The 18,366-nt window shown below is 37.8% G+C and overlaps 1 protein-coding gene across 1 annotated transcript in view; it reads right to left on the reverse strand.

Moving 5' to 3' along the window:
• The window catches only part of EVC2 (EvC ciliary complex subunit 2), a 194,187-nt gene that overhangs the window by 117,260 nt on the left and 58,561 nt on the right, over nt 1-18,366 (reverse strand). The window contains 1 exon segment of the mRNA XM_036762385.1: nt 13,301-13,449. Coding sequence (XP_036618280.1) covers nt 13,301-13,449 — 149 coding nt within the window.

Below are 18,366 nucleotides of genomic sequence, written 5' to 3' on the forward strand. Positions count from 1 at the left end.
CAATTACACTAAAACAAGTATTCACAGAACAGACAAGAGATCTCTTTGACCAGGGCCTTGCACTTGATAGGTGCCCAATAAACAACCACCAAAGAAATGAAGGAACAAGTCTTACATTTAAGTACTTTAAGAACACACAGCTAAAAATTCCACAAAACCCACAGATAGATGAATAGTCATCAACCTGAGTAAAATGTAAATAAATAAAATAGATTTTAAGGCTACTATTTGCCTTCAAATCTGCTGTAAATCTGAAAATGTTAAGGAATAAAGACATAAAATAAATGAGCAGACCATAATTCAGAATGGAAATAGTTGCTTCTGAAAAGACATTTAACTCACAACTAGTTGCCTATCCAGAGAGCAACCAGGATGTGGAAGGGCCTCGAGTCCAGGAGTTCATGTCACAAAGAGTTTAAGGAAAAGACTGGAGAAGAGAAGACTGAAGGGAAGGGAGGATTAGTTAGAAGGTTGGGACTCTTTAAGTATTTAAAAAGTCATTAAGTGCAAAAGGGATTAGAGATGTTCTGTTTGCCCCAAGAGGGCTGAGCCAAGAGCAATACATGGGATATGTATTCAGTCATTTCAGTCATGCTTCATGATTGTATTTGGGATTTTCTTGGAGAGATACTGAAGTGGTTTGCCATTTCCTTCTCCAGCTCATTTTACAGATGAGGAACTGACGCAAACAGGGTTAAGTGACTTGCCTAGGATCACACAGATAGTAAATGCTTAGCACTCTATCCACTATGTGACCTAGCTGCCCAAGATGGGGGTTACAAAGAGGCAAATTCAAGATTGAAGCAAAAATGTTCCTAGTAATTACAGCTGCCCGCAAAATGGATTGAGCTGCATAGGTAGGTAGTGAGTATCTCGTCCTTGGAGGCATTCAAGTGAAAGGTAAAAAATCCACTTGTTGGATATATTATAGAGGAGATTCTTTTGGGGTATGAGTTGGACTAAAGGGACACTGAATTATTCGCCTACTCTAAAATTCTATGATTCTGCTGTAACTGCTAACTCTTTCATTGAGTTTCATAGGTACTAACAACTGTTACAAAAATAAAATAAAAATGTCTAAGGGGAACCAATCAGTTAGAAATGGTTCTTTTTTTTTTTTGAAGAACACAAGAAAAAACTATTCAATCCATTGGAACGTCTTGAGAGAATAGATTTTATTCAGATGATATTCTATTAGGAGTTTGGAGGAAGCGGGAAATTGACATCAATGTTTGGGTTTGAGGAGAATTCTTCCCTTCTGAGATGTTTTTCAGAAAGTCTATCTTTAATAAGGTTTTAATTAGTTCCACCAAGTCCAACATATGGACTAAAAAAATCAACTGTGAAGATCTAGAATGGAGGCAGTATAACTGTTCACATGAAAAAGGACCTTAGGAGCCTTAGTGACAGTAGCCTCAATTTAGCCAGAATGGGATGTGGCCATTCAAAGCGCCATTGCCATCTTAATTTACATTAATAAAAGAACACCCTATTGAATGAGGTAGGGGATGATCTCACATGCTTATCCATGATCAAATTACAGCCAGAATATTATACTCAATTTGGAGTCCCCTATTTTAAGATTACTGAGATGTAGCATGGTACAGCAGAGGGATCACTGGACTTGGAGGCAGGACAACCTGAGTTCAAATTCTGTCTTAGACACTTAACTATTAGGGTGATGCTGGTCAAGTCATTTAATTCTCCTATTCCTCAGTTTCTTCATCTACAAAATGGGAAGAAGGGAATGGATTTGATCACCTCTGATAGCCCTTCTGGACATAAAACTCTGGTCCTTTGCAATACTTCCAAAGGGCAGTGAAGAAATTGAGGAGAGTGCTAGAGACCAGGTCACAAGAGGATCAGTTGAAGGAAAGGAGTTAAGCTTTTTTAAATTTTTGCTTGGGTCTGAAGTAAAGAAATAGTAGCAGTGGGCATCAGTTAGAGGCAGACATAGTTAGACTTCATCAAAGAGAACAAAAAACAATCTTAATGCTTTCTTTAGAAAATAGAATGGTTTGCTTTGAAAGGGATTCAGTTCTTACTAGAGAACTTCACAGTTCAAGCCTTACCTAAATCCCCTCTACATCAATGGAAAGCCTGCTGGATTCAGAGGCTGGACGATGACTTATTGGGGATGCTGCAGGGAAGGATTCCTGGTCAAATATAGACTGGACCAGATGACCTCTGAGCTCCCCCCCAAATGAGATTCTGTGATTGAATAAGGAATTATTTCTTGTATAAAAGTGGAAGGAGAGTGCCCTGGTAGGTAGTGAGTTTCCCTTCCAAGGACTTCTTCAGGTGGAGGCTGTATGATTAGTTGTCTTTTGGGTATAAGTAGAAAGGATTCCCATTTCAAGTAATGGTAGAACTAGATGACATCAAAGATGCCTTCCAATTTTGAAACTGTATCCTACAAATAAGGTAGTTTAGCTAGCAGAAGGACTCTAAAGAAGTAAACTCCAATGACAAAGTAACACTTGCTGAGTGCCCTAATAGAATCTGACCCTGTTTAATTCCTTCTTCTCTTTCTCCTCCACCACCTTGATGGTTGGAGACATTTTAGGTCACATAACAGTACTATGTTATGGAGTAGGTCATAAAAACATAAAGCTAATTTACCTATAGCTAGATGATAAGAAGTTCAAGGAAAGGAACTAATTGGGAGGCAGCAAGGTATATGAGAGTGTTTTAGACTTAGTTAAGAAGACTCAGGTTCAAATCTAGGCTCTGATACTATGTCAAGCAAACTATTAAACCTCTCTGAGCCTCAGTTCCTTCATATGTAAAACAGGGAGAATATATTGCAAAGAACAAGTGAGAAAGTTATGTAAAGAATTTATTGAAGTTTGAAGTGCTTTATAAATGATTTATAAAGTCACGAAATTTTGAGGTCCTACACCTAACTTTGTCTCACATGCTTCTCAACCTTTCAGAGTCTTTGTTGCCAAAGCAGGTATATGCGAATACTCAAACCTGTGGTTTTTTGGCAGAGATGGAAACTCCTTTCACAAATGAAAATCACAGACTTGGTATGAACTTAGTGCATGAATCCTAGGGAATTGCCTATATATGAAACATATAATGTTTACAGTTGTTCATTCCGGCAATACATTCTCCATCTCCAGTGAACTGATGGAATGTGAGACAGTGAGAAGAACTCAACTTTGAGTTGGCCAAATTAAGTATTAGTTCTGAACCTTGCTATTAAGTAGTCATATGATGTTAAACCTATCATTTCCCTTCTCTGGGCCTTAGGTTTCTTATCTATGAAATGTGGGAGTTTAATGAAATGTTCTCCAAGGCTTCTGCTCTGACACCATAGTTTCCACAGTATCTGACATTCTCCATGATCTGACTCGGTATTGTTAAGGGTGTAAGTATGGGCAAGACAGTCCACTCCTCTGAGTCTCATTTTCCTATCGATGTTTGTATTGCCGAGAAAACACTTTGTAAACTTTGAAGTACCCCAGAAATGGGAGTAGTTATTATTATAGGTTCTAAGGTCTCTTTCAGCACTACCATTCTATGTTCCTGGATTTTGACATTTTCAGAGCAAGACAAAAAGAGAAAGCTGGGGAAATAAACAAAAAAATACATGATGAAACTAAGGTTCAGAGAAGAAAAATGTGCCCCAAATTCCACAGGTAGTTAGTGGCAGAGCTATGATGAGAACCCAGGTGTCCTGACTCCAGTAAAGGTGCCCTTTTTCTTTGTCTCACACTGCCTCTCAGTTGGAATAGCTCTGCCTACATGGACTCCTTTGGGCCAACCATCTGGCTAAGCATCAGCTGAATTACAGAACAGGATACTCCTAAAATAGCAAGATTGGTATAAGTAATCGGCAGACATCCTAGCCGTATGGCATAGATACATCACACTTAACATTAGGAGCTCAACCCTTAAAAAGGAAGGGAGACAATTTATAAGCTAAGAATGGGACAGATTGTGGTGGCTAGAGCTGGACAAAGAACTCAGTAATTTCTCCATGTATAATATAATCAGCTACCAAAGTATTTCAGGAGTAATGTGACTCCAAAGACTTCAAGGCATATTAACATCCATCCAATGTCCAAGGTTTATTGGACATTTTTATTTAGCTGTGGTCACAAACAAGGGCTTTATTGGGTGGTAAAAGAATCTGAAACAAAATCAATGCATCCACACCAAGGAATAAAAGCTGTAAAAGCTGGTGACAAAGAAGAGAGGCTACTGTTTATATTTTCAGAGTCATTTGAAGGATAAATGGAACATCCCAGTAAGAGTTCCCATTATGGGTCTAGAAGAACTGGGATCATATACTTAATATTCAATGTAACTCAAAGAAATTCACTTCATTTTTCCAGGACTCAGCTTCCTTATTTGTAATGCATCAAGAATAAAATAATCACTATGTCCCAGGGTCAGAGTGAGCAAAGTGCTGTGTAAACTATAATATGCTATAGAAGTGTGAGTTATTATTATTATTATTATTATGGACTACAAATTTGATGATGCTAAGAATTTTAAAAGAAGAACCATGTATTTCAAGGTTGGAGGGCACCTTAGAAATTACATAAAGCCCATTACCTTATAGATCAGGAACCTCAAGGTGGGAGATTTCCAGTGACTTGCCCCAGGTCACTCAGCTGGTAAGTGGCAAAGCTGGACCTGAAACCCACACCTTCCAAATCCCTGTCCAGATCTCATTCCACTAACCCACTGAATCTTTATATTTAATGATCTTCTCATCCAGCAAGATAAGACTCTGAGAAAACACACTATCCAAACTGGCATGAGGCAGTTTTGGATAAGAGAAACAAATTGGTAACTTCCATTGAGTGATATTGCTGCTAATATATGGTATCTTCACCCACAAGCCCTTCCCTGAAAAGGAAGAATTAACACGCATTCCACCTCTAAGTCCCAGCTGAATACATTTTCTCCTTTTTCAAGTCTTCCTAGTATACTTTGTTTGACTCTGTCCTTTGCCTCCACCACACTCTGATTTGTACATATGTTGTATACATTTGTACATATGTTGTATCCTCTGCCACCTTTGTCGAGCAGACCATAACTTCCTTGAGGTTAGGGGATCTCTCATTTATGTATTCCTAGCCCTATCAGAATGTCTTACACATGGTAAAGGCTTAAAAATGTTTGTTAAACTTAAATGAACTAGCTATGTGAACTAGACAAGTCACTTAATTCCTCTGAGCCTCTTCTGTAAAATAAGGAGGTTGAGTTTGATGGCCCCTAATATCCCTTCCACCTCTCAACATATGATCCTATGATATTCTTGGAGAGCAGCTGGGCCTTTCTCTTCTCACTGGGAAAACGTACTTGAAGAAGCAGGATAAGATCAGATGAACATATATGGCAAGGAACAAGGTACTGACAAGCCAGAAACTGCCCAAGTCAACGTCATGCTTCTGTGAACCAGTCTTTGCATGAATCCATTCCCATGGCCAGTGCTAGGGATGAAGGTGGGCTGCTTTATATTTATTTGTTTTATCCAAGCATCATATATTTAATACTCCAAGCTGCCTGATGCATGAAGCAAGCAAAAACAGCCAAGAAGTGACAGCGCCCCATTGCCACAAAATTAGTCTTGCCTAGCACCATCTTAGACTCTCCTTTAGCTATAGCATGTCTAAAGAACCTTAAAGGCAAAAACCAACCAACCAAAACAAAACAAAACCCCAGCACGAACTCCATAGAAATAACCATAAATCTGGCACCATACTTCTACCTACACAACACCCCTTTTCTCTGGAACTTATAATCTTTTAATTGGTAGCAAGGAAACCTTGGTCAGATTATAACAATGAGCTTAGACATACAGAATTATGTGTTCCTGAATATGGCTGCTGTGGCCAAAGGAGAGTTAGTGTTTCCTTTGGTTTGTGTGATTTGCTTCCTTCAATTTTATGCTCACATTCCTAGCTGTCTGACCTTGGGCAGGACACAGTCTCCCTGGGGTATGTTAGCCTGTCTTAAAAGGGAGCAGGGACATTTTCTCCTTCCGTTTCAGTGCTCTCTGCCATGGACCATACTGCCACCCAAGTCTCCTGAGTCCTGGTCTAATGTTGTTTCCACAATACTCTCTAAAAACTTATTAGAAGGATTGGGGGAAGGGAAGCTAGGTGGTACAGTGGATAGAGTGCAGGGCCACACTTTGTGAATTCAAATCCAACCTCGGACACTTATTAGCTATTCGATGCTGGACAAGTCACTTCATCCTGTTTGCCTCTGTTTCTTCATCTGTAAAATGATCTAGAGAAGCAAATGGCAAACCACTGCCATACCTTTGCCAAGAAAACATCAAATGGGGCCATGAAGAGTCAGACATGACTGGAATGACTCAACAACAGATTAGGGGACTAAACAGAGAACGTGTTCTCATATCACCAATCAAAATCAGCAAGCATTTACTAAGTTTCTCTTACAGGCCAGATACTAGGGAAAAAAAACACAAAAGTCAGAGTACCCATCCTTACAGAGCTTACATTCTAACAGAGGAGACATGTAGGTCATAAACAAAAAAAGGTAACGAAAGCTTCTCTTTCATCATGAAACTCATAAGCAAAAGACCAGGATAGGATTTTACAACTGGAGTGAATTATTCTTGATCAGAAAGTGTGCTTTTAGTACTTGAAAGCTGATTCAAATTTTTCAGTCACATATTAAAAAGTCATTTATATTCTGAATGGTATTTTACCTCTTGTTGCTAGTAAGCATTACTAGAAATGAAAAACTGGAAAATCAGAGTTAATTAAGAGTTTAAAATTACAAAGAAATTCTCGCATCTCAAATACTCAGAGGCCTAAGATCATTATGTTAAGATTTCCAACCAACTGATGGAACTATACTTAAAAATAAGGCTGAATAAGGAGGGTGAAAATAGACCCACTCTCTTCAGAGACAGCTGTTTAATGTGTAAAGATTTTTTTAAAAAAAAACCCAGTATTTTTCTTATTTCCATATACCCAAACCTGCCTGTTCTAGTTCCTGTTGATACTTTCCGGTAATACAGAAATGGAGACAAATTCATACTTCTCTTTCCAACAGAACAAAACCAGGGAAAGAGCTGCTTTTGGTTTTTTGGTCTTGGAGTAGAAAAGTTAAAGGAACTGAAATCAAAATACTTGAGTTTGAATTCCTAGCTACATAAAATTAAGCAAATTACTTTTCTTGCTGCATCTATTTCCTCATCTGTGAAATGGGAATAAAGGTATTTGTATTAGTCACTACACAAGATTGTTGTGAGTATCCAATTGTCTTTACACATGAGGAACTCTAAAACTATAAAGTAGTACATAAGTGACTTAATATCATGGTCGTTTCATGGGTGAGTCAGGCAACATGGTGGATAAAGCAAAGGTTTCAAACTCAGGAAGTCCTGTGCTCAAATCCTGCTTCAAACACTTACTAGCTATGTGACCCCGGGCAAGTCACTTGGTTTCTCCATACTTCAGTGTTCTCCTCTGTAAAATGGGGATGAAAATAACACTTACCTCATAGGATCATTGTGGGGATTAAGTGAATTAACATATGTTAAGCTATAAACCTTAAAGTGATATATAAATACTAGCTACTATTATTATTATTGACATTATTATTATTATATATCCTTTCTGAAATTATTTTCCTTTCTATAGCATTGGTCTAAATATAGGCCATGCTTTCCCTAAGAATATGAATGTTTCAAAACCCAAGTGGACTATGATTGCATTTTTAGTACCATGATTTTAGACCTAAGGAATCATTCAGGACTTAAGGAATCAATATTCAATCAATTAATAAACATTTATTAGGCATCTACTATAGACCAGGCACCATGCTAAGGACTGGATATACCAATAGGTGGCACTGGTTATACACAGTGCTATTCATTGATCATTAAGCAAGTCAAGAGACTGTTTACGGTGATTGTTTTTAAATTAAAACAATTGACATTTACATAGACATTGATAGTTTCATTATAAATGAAATCAGAAGACACTTCTAAATTGCAGCTAAATGGAAGGTTGAGCATATCTGTGTGCATGGTATATCCCCTTCACCCACTTTCACCCCTTCACCTCAATAGAGAATAAGCCCCTTGAGGGAAAGGACTACTTTATTTTTGTCTTTGTACATGATATCTCTCCATCCACTCCCCCAGCCCCCTAGAAGGTAAGATCCTTGAAAACAGGAACTACATATTTTTGTCTTTATATCTCCGACTCTTAGCACCACACCTGGCACATAGTTATTGGTTATTAATATTTATTGAATTGATTTGATGAAGTAAAATAAATAGAAAGCTGACTCATAAGCTCTCCTCTGAGAAATGTGAAAGAAAGTCAGAGGAGTCAGAATCTTCAAGCACCAAAGGGTAACAAGACACATCATTTTGCCTAGGGGAAAGTTATCTTAGAGTGCTTGATCAATAAGCATTTATTAATGCTAGGCTTGGGGGGACAAAAAGACAGAAATGAATCAATCCCTGCTCTCAAAGAGTTTATAATCTATCAGAGGACAAGATGGACACATGATTATATGTAAGATAATATATATTATATAAAATGAATGCAAAGTAGTTAAAAACAAGGCAGGGAGGGAGAGAGAGCATTAGCAGTTGAGGGTTCCAGGATGAGTAAATGCAAACAGTCCACAATGCCTGGAATCACAGCTTATGTTTTAGAGGAAGAAGTAGAAAATTCTGGGAACAACTTTATAAGATCCTCAAAATCAAGCCAATCTTTACCTTCTTTACTAGGCAAATTCAACATGGGATTAGGGAAGAAAAGCAAAAAAAAATACTGATTTGGTATTAAGAGATGAAAGGTTCTGGATTACAGACCTGGATTGCCATCAATATGGCAATCTTTGAGATTTGGAAGTCTCTAGATATGGAAGCATCAGAAGTCAGAAAAAAATGAAAATGACTTTAATTTTAACAGACAAGAAATGAGTGGCTACTGTATAATAGTTATTTCAGAATTGGATATCTGTATATATTCAGAGCACTGACCAATTAGAATGAAGACCAAAGTTAATAGCAAATAGAGATGAGATTACATTGAGTATAATTACAACAGCTCTGACTCAACCTATTCAAGTAAGCTTCTCACTCTAAAAGCTAGGTGAAAGATACAGATTTTTATTCCTATTATCAACATCCCTGAGATGTATTTTAGTCTAAAATGATCATGACAAAGAGGTCAAAGGAATACAGAAAATATCCTTGCAGGTAAATACTGTAAGGTTAATATTTATTAAAAAGATGAGGTCATTTGTAATACATTACAGAAGACGATTGGAAACTGAGCAATATCATCTCAAAAGCTGGGAAGAAGCTATACAAGGACAAAGGAGTTAATGGAAAGCTTAGCAGGCTACCCAATTAAACCATATCATTCTTAGAACATTTGGAGATGAAACTTTCTATTAAAAAGCAGATAATGCTCCTACCATCTTAATAGTGCTTCTACCATCTTAATAGCAATGGCTTCTCATCCTCAATGAGAGAACTATTATATTTGGATTTTCGAACATCAGTACCCATTGGGATATATGTGGAGTTTGTATTAGAGCTAAAATGGATATTCAAAGAACAGCTCAAATTGAGCAAATAGATTTCTAGAGCAGGGCATCCTGACCTTTTTTTTTTAGTCATGGACCTCTTTGGCAGCATGGTAAAGCCTAGGGCCCATTCTCAGAATAACATTTTAAAATGCATAACATCAAATACACAAGATAACAAAGGAAAAAAATATTGAAATGTAATAACCAAAATAATAAAAAAAAAACAAATTGATGGGCCCCATCTGGCTCCATGGGCTCCAGGTTAAGAAGCCAGAGGAAGTACATTCTAGAGGGATATATAATTTTAAATGGATTTGGAATCAATTTATATGATACTTCAAAAGGAGGAGGGAGAATTACAAAAGAATAGAAATAACATGGATGGCATTATTATCCTCCCCCCCTCAAAAAGATAAAAAGCTGTCAGTAAGCACTAACCTATTATCTAAGAACCCACCAGTAATGAAAAAAGGAATAGGGATTTAACTAGTTATGAGGACTGTTACATTACATACTAGTTATGAGGACTTCCATATGAGGAAATGCTTACGCTAATGCAGAGGCATAACATATTCAAGAATTCGCTGACTACTGATATCACACAAGACACACACACACACTAAAGGAAAGATGCCTATTTGGCAAAAGTATTCACCACTGGCCCGGAGGCTGTCATGTCAAAAAGAGACAAAGGATTTCCTAATAGTGTAGAGGTTCTTCAGCTGTTCTGATTTGAAGACGACATTGTACTGAGTGCCTCACGCAAACCCCAGAACACCATGCGGCTTCTTCATTGAGATCCCTGCACAGGCATAAGAGAGAAGAGTCCAGAAATCTCTACTTCTCCCCCTACTAAAAAAACACTAAGTAGATGGAGAAAGCATATTGCTGAGACAATGACATAAAGTTGGTTAGGAACCAGTTGTATTTTGGTGTACATTTGGACAGTTTTATAGCTCTTTCAGTGATCCAAAGCTGCCAAGGGCTTTCAAAGCATTTATCTTTAGCATCAATACTATCCTAGTTCTGTGTGTGTGTGTGTGTGTACATGTGTGTGTATGTGTATATACACACATATGTATATATGTATGTACACACATGTATATATACACATAGATGTATATATACACACGTGTGTACGTATAGGTATATATGTGTATGTGTGTGTGCATTTATATATATATATGCACATAACCTAAATGAAAACTAATGCTGATGGTCATTCACCTGTATTAAATTACCAATGTCTAATAGAACACCAGAAGCAACAACCAAGACTTCATCAAGAATGCGAATGTCTAGAAAAGGAGATGAGATCATCATGAAGCAAGAGCAAAGCAGCATAAATACCCTAAGTCCGTCACTGGTCTTTACAGAATATTAAATAGGCTGGAGGAACACCTCCAGGGCATTGGATGAATCTTCTAATAATTGTTAACATCTGTAGAGTCCTTTAGTTTGCAAAGTTGGTGGAGTACTTTATATAGTTTATATACTTTATATAGATTCTCACAACAATCTAGTCTAGTAAGTGCCCTTAGCATTGCTATCTCACAGATAAGGAAACTGACACTCATAATAATAAATGATTTACCCAAAGTCACATGGGTAACAAGTGTCTCAGGCAGAACTAAAATTTAGTTTTCCCTGATCCAAATCTGGCACTCCAACCACTACCCCATCTAGAGGAGATATATTAAAAAAATGTTAGATAAGAAATATTGATAAGTTTTGCTCAGGATGAGAAGGCTGACAAAGAGAACCCACACTGTTGAGATCAGAGATGGTTCAAAATATGAAATATAATATTTCTATACTACTCTAGGGGTTTTTAAAGTACTTTCCTCAACCATTCTGTGAAGAAAAGAGTACAAGTATTACCATTCCCTCTTTGCAGACAAGGAAACTACAGATGGAAGCAAGGTACAAACCAAAGCCTTCTGACTCTTTTCATGTATGGGTTGTACCACTTGGTTAAAAGTTACCTTTCAACTACAAATGCTTTGTTTCTATGGCTCCAAGGCCAAGAGGCAACCATGTCAGTATTTCTTGTTGGTAACCTTTCCATCAACAACAATCACAAACCTTTTATAATTTAGTACATGCTTTTTTGAGAATTGCTGACATTTGATAAATTCATCATCTAATTTAAACAGGCTGGTTCTTAGTTAAATGAATATTTACTCTAGTCCATTACTGTTGTCCGTGTTAAAAAGGTCAGAAAGAAAGACCCCATGGAATCATAGTATCAGATTCAGAGGTGAAAGGATCTTTGAAACCATCTAGTCTAACTTCCTCATTTTACAAATGAGGCAACTGAGACCCAAAGAAATAGAGATTTTCCCAATATCACATAGTTATTAAATGTCAGCCAGATTTGAATAGCTGAGAGCTGAGACTCAGTGATGGAGCAGTTTTAAAAGGAACTGTGAAACTTGGAGCCAATTACCTGGCTCACATGTTTACAGTACTCTCCTACCCACAAGTTGAGTCTTGCAAGGTGTCCCTGAAATCCCATATGCCAAACTGTTTCCCTACTTTCAAGAAAAGATGGCCTTTAGTAACTTAATACTTCTGTTATTATCAGAAGGATATTTGGACACAATAAGTAGCTGGCCTAACCTTCATCAGTGTCCTGTCCTCAACCTCCGTCTCCTTCATTAATATTTTTACTTGGGGCCCTGATATCAAATCAGTATTTTTCACTCTGCATTCAGATTTAAATGTTAGGCTAACACAAAGGCAAATGGATGGATATCTCCAGAATGACTAATGGGGAAAAAAAGAAAGCCAAATTACTCCAAAGCAGACATGAATTAACATTAGCTCACTCCCATGTCTTTGTCTGGTCAGAGTAATAGACACCTTTTATAGAAATCCTAACAGGGCTTCTATTTGTAATGATTATTTAGTCACAACACATTCTGAGTCAGGCATAAAATAGTTATCTCAGGGAAATAAGGATTTCCTTACTTAGGAAAGCCAAATTCCTTTCACATCTAGTTTGGATTCTGATTTCTATTTGAAATCACCAGATAGCCCCTCCATTTGAAAGCTTTAGCTGAATTCCCATTTTCTCTACAAAGTTCTCCTCTTTTCACCATTTATTATTTCTTCCGGTTCTATCATAATAACCAATTACATTTCTGTAGCTTTTTATCATCTCAATGTGCTTTCACAATCATTATCTTACTTGGTTCTCATAACAACTTTTTAAAATGCAAAGGGGAGGGATTGTTTCCATTTTATTGATAAGGAAACTGAGGTTCTAATAGGCTAGATGGCTTGTTCAAGGTCACATAGTCAGCAGGTGCTGACATTGAGATTTGAAAGCAGGCTTTCTGACCAGATGATTAACGCCCCTTCTAACCACACGATGCTGCCTCTCCACAAATTGTAGGTTACCTCTGGGAAAGTAAGTTGCCCAGGGTCATAGTGATAATAAGTGCCATAACTAATAGTAAAACCTAGTTTCCTGATTCCAAATTAATGTTGAATTGTTTAGATTCAGAATAAGAAGAATGAAGAGGGAGAAGAAGCAGTGAAGTAGATTTTGGCTTGATGTTACAAAGTTTTACAACTTAGAATAATCCAAAAATATTATGGAGAAAGAGGATGAATTTGTTCGGATTGCATTCTTCAATTGATCCACTGGGGGTATGGAGGAAGAGTATATGTTCTCATGTTAACAGAGGCAGAGTTAAGGAGAGAACCTGGAAGAGGACAAAGCTGGAATGTGAATTCTTACTCTTCTAAGGCTTCAACCATGTTCCCTGGCTCTTCAGATGACAGTATGTCAATGATTTGGTCACCGATGGCGAATTCTTCACTCACACCATCCACTGAAGTGAACTGTGAGTACTCCAGCTTGCTTTCTTGATGGAAGCCCTGCTGGACCTGCAGAGGAATTTTAGAAAATCTGAGTTAATTTGCTATCTAGGAAATGGCAAGAAAAGAAAACATAATATAGACAGACACCAGAAGTAACAGATGGAATTATCATTAAACTTCTCTGGTTTATAACCAATCATAGAGCCATAGAATGCCAGAGCCTGGAAGGGATATCAAGACATAGAATATAGAATGATAGCATTAGAAGGGCTTAGGCCATAAAGTATTCCAATTGGAAAGGACCACAGTACATCAACATTAGAGTTGACTGAATAAAAAGTGTTAGAGCTAGGAAAGAACCTTGGAGAGTGTCAGAACTAAGCTCATCACCTTAAAAATCAGGAAACTGAACCCCAAAGAGAGGCTGTCTCATAACAACACAAGCTAAGTGTTCATATAACCAGGGCAAGTACCTAGGTCTCATAGGATCTTAGAGATTTAATGGATTCAGAGGACAAGTAGTATAACCCTTACCCAAAAGATGAAACATTCCCAGCCAATAGTCATCCTGCCTCCACTTGAATATCATCAACTATGGGGAGTTCACTAACTCCTGAGGCAGACTCTCAGACACTGGGACAGTTGTAATGGCTAGGAAGATATTTTTTTAAAATTTATTTATTTAATATTTTTAGTTTTCAACACTGATTTTCACAAGAGTTTGAATTACAAATTTTCTCCCCATTTCTACCCTCCCCCCCACTCCAAGATGGCATATATTCTGGTTGCCCTGTTCCCCAGTCAGTCCTCCCTTCTGTCACCACACTCCCCCCATCCCCTTTTCCCTTACTTCCTTGTAGGACAAGATAAATTTCTATGCTCCACTGCCTGTATATCTTATTTCCTAGTTGCATGCAAAAACTTTTTTTTGAACATCTGTTTTTAAAATTTTGAGTTCCAAATTCTCTCCCCTCTTCCCTCCCCACCCACCCTACCCAAAAAGCCAAGCAATTCAACATAGGCCACATGTGTATCATTATGTAAAACTGTTCCACAATACTCATGTTGTGAAAGACTAACTATATTTTGCTCCTTCCTATTCTATCCCCTTTTATTCAATTTTCTCCCTTGACCCTGTCCCTTCTCAAAGGTGTTTGTTTTTGATTACCTCCTCCCCCTATCTGCCTTCCCTTCTATCGTCCCCCCTTTTTTATCCCCTTCCTCCTTCTTTCCTGTGGGGTAAGATACCCAATTGAGTGTTTATGTTATTCCCTCCTCAGGTCAAATCCTAAGAGAGCAAGATTCACTCATTCCCCCTCACCTGCTCCCTCTTCCCTTCCTACAGAACTTCTTTTTCTTGCCACTTTTATGTGAGATAATTTACCCCATTCTATCTCTCCTTTTCTCCCTCTCTCAATATATTCCTCTCTCATCCCTTAATTTGATTTTATTTTTTCAGATATCATCCCTTCATATTCAACTCACCCTGTGCCCTCTGTCTAAATATATATATGTATATGTATGTATATATATATATATATATATACACATATATATATATATGTGTGTGTGTGTGTGTGTGTGTATGTATATTCCCTTCAGCTACCCTAATACTGAGGTCTCCTTAATCATACACAACATCTTTCCATGTAACAATATAAAGAAAACAGTTCAACTTTAGTAAGTCCCTTGTGATTTCTCTTTCTTATTTACCTTTTTGTGCTTCTCTTGATTCTTGTGTTTGAAAATCAGATTTTCTATTCAGCTCTATTCTTTTCACTAAGAAAGCTTGAAAGTCCTCTATTTTATTGAAAATCCATATTTTGCCTTGGAGCATGACACTCAGTTTTGCTGGGTAGGTGATTCTAGGTTTTAATCCTAGCTCCATTGACCTCCAGAATATCATATTCCAAGCCCTTCAATCCCTTAATGTAGGAGCTGCTAGATCTTGTATCATCCTGATTGTGTTTCCACAATACTCAAATTGTTTCTTTCTGGCTGCTTGCAGTATTTTCTCCTTGATCTGGGAGTTCTGGAATTTGGCAACAATATTCCTAGGAGTTCCCTTTTTGGGATCTTTTTGAGGAGGCAATCTGTGGATTCTTTCAATTTCCATTATACCCTCTGGCTCTAGAATATCAGGGCAGTTCTCCTCGATAATTTCTTGAAAGATTATATCTAGGCTCTTTTTTTGATCATGGCTTTCAGGTAGTCCAATAATTTTTAAATTATCTCTCCTGGATCTATTTTCCAGGTCAGTAGTTTTTCCATTGAGATATTTCACATTGTCTTCCATTTTTTCATTCCTTTGGTTCTGTTTTATAATATCTTGATTTCTCATAAAGTCGCTAGCTTCCACTTGCTCCAATCTAATTTTTAAGGTATTTTCTTCAGTGGTCTTTTGGACCTCCTTTTCCATCTGGCTAATTCTGCCTTTCAAGGCATTCTTCTCCTCATTGGCTTTTTGGAGCTCTTTTGCCATTAGAGTTAGTGTATTTTTCTAAGGTTTTGTTTTCCTCAGTATTTTTTTTGGGTCTCCTTTAGCCAGTCATTGACTTGTTATTCATTGTTTTCTCACATCACTCTCATTTCTCTTCCCAATTTTTCCTCTACTTCTGTAACTTGCTTTTCCAAATCCTTTTTGACCTCTTTCATGGCCTGAGACCAGTTCATATTTTTCTTGGAGGCTTTTGATGTAGGCTCTTTGACTTTGTTGACTTCTTCTGGCTGTATGTTTTGGTCTTCTCTGTCAGCAAAGAAAGATTCCAAAGTCTAATTCTGATTCTGAGTCCTTTTTTGCTGCCTGGCCATGTTCCCAGGCAACTACTTGACCCTTGAGTTTTTTGTCAGGGTATGACTACTTGTAGAGTAGAGAGTACTTTGTTTGAAGCTTGAGGGGCTGCGCTGTTGTTTTCAGAGCTCTTTCTACACAGCAAGCTCTGCCACACCAGCACTACTCCTCCCCTAAGAACCACCAACCCAGACAGGACTCAGATCTAAGCTGGCTCTGTACTCCTGCCCTGATCTGCCACTTAATTCCTCCCACCAGGTGGGCCTGGGGCCAAAAGCAACTGCATCTGTAGCTCTGTAAGCAGTCTCAGAGCTGCATCACCTCCCCTGCCCCTGGGGTGAACTGGGAACTCCTTTCACTCTGTCCCAGCAGTTTTCCCCACTAACCTTCTCTGTTGTCTTTGGTGTTTGTGGGTTGAGAAGTCTGGTAACTGCCGTAGCTCACTGATTCAGAGTGCTAGGGCCTGTTCCACCCGGCTCCCTGTCTGGTTGGTCCAGGCACGGCTCATGCTGGGCTCTGCTCCTGTCTGCTCCCAGTTCCGTGTGGCAGACCTTACCTCCCAACCATCCAGGCTATCCTGGGCTGGAGCCCTGCTTCCCTCTGCTATTTCGTGGGCTCTGCAGTTCTAGAATTTGTTCAGAGGCATTTTTTATAGGTGTTTGGAGGGACCTGGTAGGGAGCTCACACAAGTCCCTGCTTTCCAGATGCCATCTTGGCTCCACCCCCCTAGGAAGATATTTCTAATATTGTCAATATATTCATCTACAGCTTCTACCCACTAATTCTAGCTCTTTTCTCAGTGATCCATCAAACCCATTCTAGCATATTTCTACATGACAACCCCTCTAATACTGGGAAAAAGCAAACATGTTCCTGCTTAGATCTGTTTTTCTACAATATAAATATAAACAGTTCATTGAACTGCTCCCTACCCTGGCATATGTCATGATTTCCAGTCTTCCCAACCCCCTGTTCACCCTCTTATGGTTGTACTCTAAGTTATCAATGCCCTTCCTAAAATTTGTTATCTACAACTGAATAAAATATTCCTGAGTGTGGTCTGCCCAGAATGGGACAAAGGACAGGACTATAATCTCCATTATCCTAGAGACTGTGACAAAGTCTAAGCCTCCATTAGCATTTTTGGTAGCTATATCACACTTTTTTTTTTTTGGAGGGGGGAAGGCAGGGCAATTGGGGTTAAATGACTTGCTCAAGGTCACACAGCTAAATATCACACTTTTGACTCATGAATCTTGGTACTCCAAAAATCCTTAAATCTTTTCCATAGGAATCATTGTCTGGAGACAGCTAGGTGGCTCAGTGAATAGAGTGGTAATCCTGGTATCTTTCAAATCCATTCCCAAATACTTACTAGCCGTGTGATTCTGGGCAAGTCACTTAACCTCTGTTTGCCTTAATCTACTAGAGAAGAAAATGGCAAACTACTCCAGTATCTTTGCCAAGAAAACCCCATGGAAAATATTGGTGTGCTAGAGTCCACAGGGTCACAAAGAGTCAAACGTGAATGAATGACTGAACAACAACAAAATCCCCTCTATCTTACATTTATGTGGTTGACTTTTTTAATTGATATATAAGAATTTAAATTTATTCATATTAGATTTCATTTCATTAGATAGAGACTACCATTCTAACACATCACGGTATTTTCGGAGCCTGACTGTTATCCAATGTGTAAGTTACCCTCCTAGCTTTATTATACATGTGTGTGTATGTGTGTATATATATATATATATACACATACATATAATATAAATATACTTACATACACATTTAATATTATATATTCTATTCTATACAGATATAATAATAGTAAATACATATAGGATACATTATATTGTTATGTATAGATTATATAATTAATATATATTAATATATTACCGTTACAATATTATATTATATTATATTATATTATATTATATTATATTATATTATATTATATTATATCATATTATATTATACTATATTATATTATATTATATGAAGATATAATAATTTGCCCCTATACTTTCATCCAAGTTTCTCTAGGACCTTTCAGAAAGTCTTGGTGCCTAACACTGCACTAGCAAGACAGTGGGGCCAATTTTTTCATCTTATTTCATGCTAGGAAAACTCTGACTTCAATGGAACACCAGCCACGATTCTCTACATAGTATTCAGAGTAAGTT

The sequence above is a fragment of the Trichosurus vulpecula genome, chromosome 6 (assembly GCF_011100635.1).
Source record: "Trichosurus vulpecula isolate mTriVul1 chromosome 6, mTriVul1.pri, whole genome shotgun sequence".
NCBI lineage: Eukaryota > Metazoa > Chordata > Mammalia > Diprotodontia > Phalangeridae > Trichosurus > Trichosurus vulpecula.